Raw genomic sequence first — 7,821 nt, 5'->3', positions numbered from 1 at the left:
TGCCGCCTTGAATTAGTGTGCGAGTACAATTTGCTAATGTGTAAAATGCTTAGCTTAGTGCCTGACACACAGTAAGGGCTCAGTAAAAACTTGCTGTACCTCCTTCACCTGAATGGTTCAAATGGTTATATTGTTTGGCTGCTAACTGAAAAACTGAGAGTTCAAGTACCTCTAAAAGCACCTCAGCAGAAAGGCCTGGTGATCCACTTCTGAAAAAAAAAAAAGCCTCTGAAAACTCTGTGGAACACATTTCTACTCTGACATACTTGGAGTCAACAGGAGTCAACATCCACTTGGTAGTCTCTAGTTACTGGGAGCTCTGGTGGCCTAGTGTGGTGGCTGGGGTTGCACTGCCAACCAAAAGGCAAGAGTTCAAATCCACCAGATGCTCTACAGAAAAGAGGTGGGCAATCTGGTGCAGCTCACAGCCTCTGAAAACCCACCAGGGAGAGTCAGCTATGAGTTGGTTCCAGTCCAACAGCAGTGAGTGAGCAAGTTGTTATTATTAAGATGTCCTTTATATTTGCATAAAGAAGTATTATACCCATTATACAGATAAGGAAGCTGAGGGCCTGCAGGCTAAACACCTAGTATCACACAGTCACAGGTTGGAACCCATCTCTTAGTCCCATGCTCCTACGTCATTGGTCCCTGGGGCACAGAGGACAGAGCTTCTCTGACCTTATAACACTTGGGGCCATGGAGCCTCTCATTTCAGCTAAGCATTCTCTCTCTGACTTTGCAGATTTCTGACCAGGACTGGTGGCACTCAGGGATGGTGAACTCCATGACACTGGGATGGAGCAGTGGAGCCCACCAGTTGCTGGAGAAAAGTGATGGTGCCCTCTGAACACCTGCTGAAAACGGGGAGTGGGGTGCCAACTGGGGCCAGGAGCCAGGATGAAGGGATGACATCTCTGGGGGTCCTGGCCTCCCTCCCACCCGGGTGCTAGGAGCCGTCCCCAGGCTCCAGCCTGGAGCCCTGTGCTCAGGGGCATGGCCAAACCTTTCTTCCGACTGCAGAAGTTTCTCCGCCGAACACAGTTCCTGCTCTTCTTCCTCACAGCCGCCTACTTGATGACGGGAAGCCTGCTACTGCTGCAGCGGGCCCGAGTGGCCCTCCCACAGGGCCCCCGGGCGCCCAGCTCCCTGCAGACCTTGCCCGTGGCCGCCGTGGCGCTCGGCGTGGGCCTTCTGGACAGCAGAGCCCTGCAGGACCCTCACGTCAGCCCGGAGCTGCTGCTCGGTGTGGACGTGCTGCAGAGCCCCCTGGCCCGGCCTCGGCCTGGCCCCCGCTGGCTGCGGAGCCGCAACTCCGAGCTGCGTCAGCTGCGGCGGCGCTGGTTCCATCACTTCATGAGTGACGCCCAGGGACCACCTGCCCCGGGCCCTGAGGCCCCCAGGCCAGCCTCTCGGAGCCAAGGTAAGTATTCAATCCTAGTTCGCCTTGGGTATTGGTGAGCCCTGATGGGTGTCAGGCATGTCACAGGCATGGTGTCCCCTTTCTGCAGGCCCATGGCTGTCACAGGGCTCCCTGCATCCCCTGGGGAGGCCTGGAGGGCCTGCCTGTGAAGTCCTTTGGGATTCTGTGCACTCACAGCTGGAATTCCCCGGGGCTGCGGGCAGATGTACTAGCAGGTCACTCTGTGGGTTTAGGTAGACCTCACCTGGAATCCCTGCTTAGCCACCAGCTTGTGTGACTTTAGACTTGAACTTTCCATCTCAAGACCTACTGGAGACTTGACTGTCTACTGCCAGGTTATTGTGGGGGGAGAAGTGGGGTGGTATAAAGTGGGTCCCAGACCACCAGCCTCAGTATCCCCTGGGAAATGGTTGCTAGAGCAAATTCTGCCTTTCCTCAAAAAACTACTGAATGAGGAGTTCTCGAGTAAAGTCAGTGCTCTGTTCACAGGGCTTTGCAATGGTCCACTTGAGCTCACTAATCTCCCTGCTGAAAAGTTGCATTTCCACCTCCAGGTTTACCAAGTCAGAACCTACATTTTAACAAGATCCTTTGTGAACCTTATATATGCATTACCATATGGGGGATCTTGTTAAAAAGATAGGTTCTGAATGAGTGTGAGCTCCAAGTGGGGAGGTGGAAACAGATGGGTGAGGATGTATGGGGATGGGGGGATCAATCATGGGGTCGTACAGTTTGATGGCTAGCAGGGTGAGGGAAATGGGAAAGATCTGGTGCGGAAAAACAATGCATTTGAATTTTGTAAATAAATTAGCATTTAAAAAAAAAGATAGGTTCTGCTTTGGAATATCTAGGGTGGAAATGCAAATGAACCAGTTTTTAAAGTCCCAGTGTTGGCAGAGGCCGCTGCCTTGCCAGATGAGTGCAGGCTTCAGTTTTATGTGCCCCCTGGGTGATACAAAGTTAAGGTTAGCCTTCATCTAGGTGCTTGCAAAAATAAGATGCTCCTATAAAATGTGGAAATTATCTAACAATGTCCCTAATATCACATGCAAGCAAAGTCTTGCTGAAGATTATCCAAAATGACTGGAAGCATACATCCACAGAATGTTGACAGAAGTAGATAAAAATACAAGCGGGATTTAGAAGAGGCTGTGGCTCTAGAAATATTGCTGATGTTAGATGGATCACGATTGAAAGCAGAGAGTACTAGAAGGATGTCTATTTGTGTTTTATTGACTATGCAAAGACATTTGACTGTGTGGATCACAACAAATTGTGGCCAACATTGAGAAGAATGGGAATCCCAGAACATCTGATTGTGCTCATGTTAAACCTATACCTAGACCAAGAAGCTATAATCCAAACAGAGCAAGGGAGCCAGCACTGCATGGTTCAAAATCAAGAAAGGAGTGTTCTTTCTCCATACCTTTTCAGTGCGTGTTGTTATTGTGTACTGTCGAGTCAGAACCAACTCATAGCTCACCCACTGGCAGATTTTCAGGGACAGTTAATTACACGGGAGGAGGTTGTCCATCCTTCCGCAGAGCAGCTAGTTGATTCAAACTGCGTGCCTTCAGGATTGCAGCTTAATTTCTTACCAGATCATTATCCAAAGTAGAATGTGGCATCAGGACTGGAGGAATACTCATCATCAACTTAAGTTATGCAGATGATACTGCTTTACTTGCTGAGACTGAAGAAGAATTGAAGGTTTGCTGCAGAAGGTTAAAGCCTTCACCATGGGTTACATCTCAGCATCAGGGAAACAAAGATTCTCACCACTGGGCCAATAAGCAGTATCATGATAGATAAAGAGCAGTCAAGAAATCAAAAGATTAATTGCTCTGGGGAAAGCTGCTGTCAGGGATCTCTCCAGAGTTCTCAAGAGCAACAGTGTCAGCCTAGAGACCAAGGTGCGCCTGATCCAAGCCATGGTCTTCTCAGCTGCTTGCTATGCATCTGAGAGCTGGACAGTGACGAAAGATAGTAGAAAAAGAATTGATTCCTCTGAGTTGTAGTGCTGGAGAAGTGTACTTGAACATACATACCATGGAAAGCCAAGGGAACAAATAGGTCTGTCCTGGAGAGGGTGAAACCAGTCTGCTCCTTGGCAGCAAGGATTTTGAAACTCCATGTCACATACTGTGGGCATGTTTCCAGGAGGGATCAGTCCTTGGAGAAGGACATCATGCTTGGAAGGGTAGAGGGTCAGTGCAGAAGAGGAAGGCCCTGATGAGATGGATTGACACAGTGACTGGCAGTGAGGTCAGGTGTGTCAGAGACGGTGTGGTTGGCTCAGGACAACACAAGGTCGCTATGGGTTGTGGTCGGCTTGATGGCACCATTAACAGCAATAGGTGATCCTGATGAAAACTTCCGTTTTCAAACCTCTGAGGCTGAGGGCCTGGTGTGTCATTTGGCTTTCCATAAATGGACCCTGTTGTTATTGAATAAAAAGTAGCCAACCCACTTTCTCGGCACCTGAAAGGTCTTGCTCAGAAACTCATCCTCATTGCCACTGAGTTGGAACAGACTCCTAGCTGCCTTTGAGTTGGGTTCCTGAGGCTGTAAATCACAAGGGAAGGAATTGGCCCTCTTTGTCGCGTAGAGCCAGCCACTGGGGGAATCAAATCCGCTAGAGGGGAGCCTCAGCCATTGAGCTAGACTCTCAGCTCCCTCTGGGTGACACTAAGGTAGATTCATTTTCGTTTTATAAATGAAGAAGTTGAGCCTCTCATCCTGCTACTTACTGATACCGAGTCAGAACCAGCTTATAGCCAGCCTTCCAGTGGGTTTTCCGCCTCTGTGAATCGTGCAGGAGGAAATTGTCCAGCTTTCTCCTGCACAGTAGCTGGTGGATTTGAACCCTTGTCTTTGAGTTGGCAACTCCTTCCCCACGACGCCACCGGAGCTCCCAGTTGAGGCTGCTCTCTTAACTCCTGATACAAGAATTCAAACGCACAGGGTAGTTTGATTGGCATGGGAGAGACAGCGGCTGATAAAGGGTTTGTTACCTGGAAAGCACAAGTTTATGACTTGCTGCTGCAGGGGGTCGTCCTGAGCAGCCGGTGTACCCCATAGGTTAAATGTCTTGAATGGTGCCCCCCCCCCCAAAGATTTAAGAAAGACTTTGCTCTCCTTGCAGAATTTTAAAACCAAAGCAGGGAGGGGCAGAGAGATAACCTGACTGGAGACCCCCTTGCCGCCCCCTTTCCCTGCTGGGGCTCTGTGGGCCCACACAGCCCCACACTATCCTTCCAGGTGGGGAGTAGCCCGAGGCTCAGCCCTGGGCGCAGCTGCGGGCTGCAGACAAAGCCGGCTTCTCTTTGCGGCCGGGCAGCCTGCCATCCTCCTGAAAGGGGCTCCTGAAGCCGCGGAAGCTGCAGGAGCTCCATCAATCACCGAGCATTTCATTATACCTTGGACAACATTCATAATGGAATAAAATGTCAGTAAGTTTACTAGGGGAAAAATAGTAACTTCTCCATAGCCAGTTTGTTTTTTATTGATAGTAATTTCCAAAGACATTCCAATATCTCCAAAGCCATCGTTAATAGCCGCACGGCATGTCCATTTTGATGTGCAAATGAACAGATGCGGAGTCACAGACAATAATACATCGCCTCCACTTCAGCTGAAAGCAATAAACCCGCCTACGAATGTGTCCTTTCGAATCCCTCAGAAGTTCGTTCTTTTCTGCACATTCTTGCCTCTGTCAGGGAGTTAGAAAAGCCATCTATTATTTTCCTGGGGAGAAAAGGGGACTCACCTCCTGTTCACCAGTGAGGGGCCACCATAGCCATAGCTGAGGTCCTTTCTGCAAATGGACCGAGGGGCAGCCAGGGGTCAGCATCTTGTCCCGATTGGTCAGTGCTATCAAAGAGCCAGCTGGTTCCTGGATAGCCTCTCCTTGTTTTTCAGAATCCCTGACCATTTAGTGCTTTAAACTCCTTTGTTAACTCCTAATGTGTTCATTTCCCTAATAGCTCACTGATTCACCCGCATACTAGGTCCTATGTTAGAGGACAGGATTAGAATAATAATCACTGGTATTTATTGGAACATCTGTCATGTGTCAAGCATTGTTCTGTGTCACTCTGCATCTGTTACCTCGTTTGATTTAATGTTCAAACAGCCTTAAGATGTAAGTGGTATTAAAACACAACCTAAAACTCACCGGAGGCTCTTGAGTAGACTGGCTACCAGCAACCCCATGTGTGTCAGTGTGACACTGTACTCCATCGAGTTCCATGCTTGACATTCTGAGAATTAGCTCTACAAGCTTTCTTCTGAGACACCTCTGGGTAAACCTGAACCTTTTTCTTTTAGATTAGTAGCCAAGTGCTAAAGCATTTATGCTACCCAGGGCCTCTGGAAGAGATGTAATCACCACATTAATGATGATGATGAGATTGAGTCTCAGTAAAGTAATTTTTAAGTCGTGTAAGGCACTAATGAGCAAGGATGTCAGTTTAAAGACTAAGGTGTGCCTTTGCCAAGCCCTGGCATTTTCAGTTGCTTCATATATACGTGAAAGTTGGGACAGTGAATAAGGAAGTCCAGAGAAGGACTGATGCCTTTGAATTGTGGTGTTGACAAAGAGTATTGAATATTCCATGGACTGCCAGAAAAACAAACAAGTCTCTCTTGGAGGATTTGCATCTAGGGTGCTCCTTAGACTCTGTATCACATACTTTGAGCAAGTTGTAAGGAAATGCCAACTCCTTGGAAATAGACCTCATGCTTGGAAAATTAGAGGGTCAGGAAAAGAGAAGATGACCCTCAACAAGATAGACTGACACAGTGACTGCGACAAAGGGCTCGAGCATTGTGGAGGTCATGAGGATAGCACGGGATAGGGCAAGGTGTTGGTTTGTTGTACATCGGGTTGCTGTGAGTCATAGTTAATGGCACCTTTCAGCAACAACAGTTTTAAAATACTTACGATTAATGTTTAGTACTGAGTATTTACTATACTCTAAGCCTTGGACTAAATCTTTGTGTTATAGACTTCTTTCTGAGGTCTATGAAATTGACATTATGTCTCCATGTTACAGATGGGTAGGCTGAGGCTCAGGGAGAAGCAGCACCTGCCAAATCCCACGGCCAGACGAGTAGAACTGAGATTTAAACCTAAGCTTGTCTTTTTTCCAAAGACTGTTTCCAGCCCCACTTCTCCCAAAATGTGTACATCATTGTCTTAGCCTTCAAGGATCTGGAGCTCAGGCATTTTCAGAACCTTTTGGTTAATTTCCCCATGTACAGTGATAAATGTTTAACAACCCCTGAGCTTGTGTTTTGGGTGTTTAATTGAAACCTGTAATGGAATTTCTTTTTTGCTGAGTAACACAGCAGACATTTCTCAAATATCACCATTGTTTCTCTTTACTAAGCAGGCAGTCTGAAAAGGAAAAATTAATTCTCCCTGACCTGGGTGAAGGCTTTCTGCAGCTGCCCTTTTGCACCTCAGTGGTGCTGAGTTGCACGTAAAGAGAGAAGCTGGAAGGAGCCTGGGCACCTGGAGGGCACTCTTCAGTTGTGGCTGGCAGCTGTCAGGTCAACGCCTGACCCGTGGCAATTCTGTACACCCTGGAATGAAACGCTGCCCAGGCTGGCACCAACCCCATGATCGTTTGCGGGTCCTGATTTGTATTTTCATTGGCTGATTTTCAGAAGTAGATAGCCAGGCCTTTGTTGCTAGTCTCTCTTCATCTAGAAGCTCCACCAGAACCTGTCCAGCGTCCTAAAAATACCCAAAACCTCCCCTTGACAGAACCAGCAGTTATAAACCCCGTGGTGCTGATATGTCCCTAAATTGTACATCTGAAATGTTGACTTGACCAGTAACTGTGTTCTAGCTAATTCTACAACAATGAAAAAGGAAGGGAACACTACGGAACCCAGTTCTGCCCTGCTACACCTCGGTTTGCTGTGAAGTGGCCGTAACTTGGCAATGGATGGAGGGTGGGTGGGTTAGTGGATTAGTTAGTGGGTTAGTTGATAAGTTGGTGGGTTGGTTGGCTTCCACCCTGAATGCTCAGAGCTTATCAGTATGGTTTTAGGAGCTGTAAGGCACTGTTGACAGGCAGTTGTTGACATTGACAGTCTTTGCCTGACCCCAGTGAGTCACTAGGAGGCAGGAAGGTCACCAGATAGGGGGAGGATGTGGTTTCTGCCCCTCTGAAGCCTTAAGTCTTGTTGCTAAGACAAGCTGTACAGATTTCGTGATAAAAATTTGATAGCAAGTAAGTTTGTTCTTTTGGGGGAGTTCCCCCCACCACTTCCAGACACAAAAGCTATCCTTGGAGAGGGACATCATGCTTGGGAGGGTGGAGGGACAGCGCAGGAGAGGAAGGCCCTCTATGAGGTGGATTGATTCAGTGACTGGGATAATT

At 48.0% G+C, this 7,821-nt stretch overlaps 1 protein-coding gene across 1 annotated transcript in view; it reads left to right on the top strand.

Annotated features, from left to right (window-relative positions):
* Nucleotides 1-823: 823 nt before the first annotated feature.
* The window catches only part of WSCD1 (WSC domain containing 1), a 47,572-nt gene continuing 40,574 nt past the window's right edge, over nucleotides 824-7,821 (top strand). Inside the window, exon 1 of the mRNA XM_006899780.1 lies at nucleotides 824-1,423. Coding sequence (XP_006899842.1) covers nucleotides 997-1,423 — 427 coding nt within the window. The 5' untranslated portion in view covers nucleotides 824-996. The remainder of the gene's footprint in view (nucleotides 1,424-7,821) is intronic.

The sequence above is a fragment of the Elephantulus edwardii genome, unplaced genomic scaffold, assembly GCF_000299155.1.
Source record: "Elephantulus edwardii isolate Elephantulus edwardi_28Jun2011 unplaced genomic scaffold, EleEdw1.0 scaffold00267, whole genome shotgun sequence".
Classification (NCBI taxonomy): Eukaryota; Metazoa; Chordata; class Mammalia; order Macroscelidea; family Macroscelididae; genus Elephantulus; species Elephantulus edwardii.
Note: the sequence above shows the minus strand (reverse complement) of the source record. Positions and strands in the feature narration are given on the sequence as shown.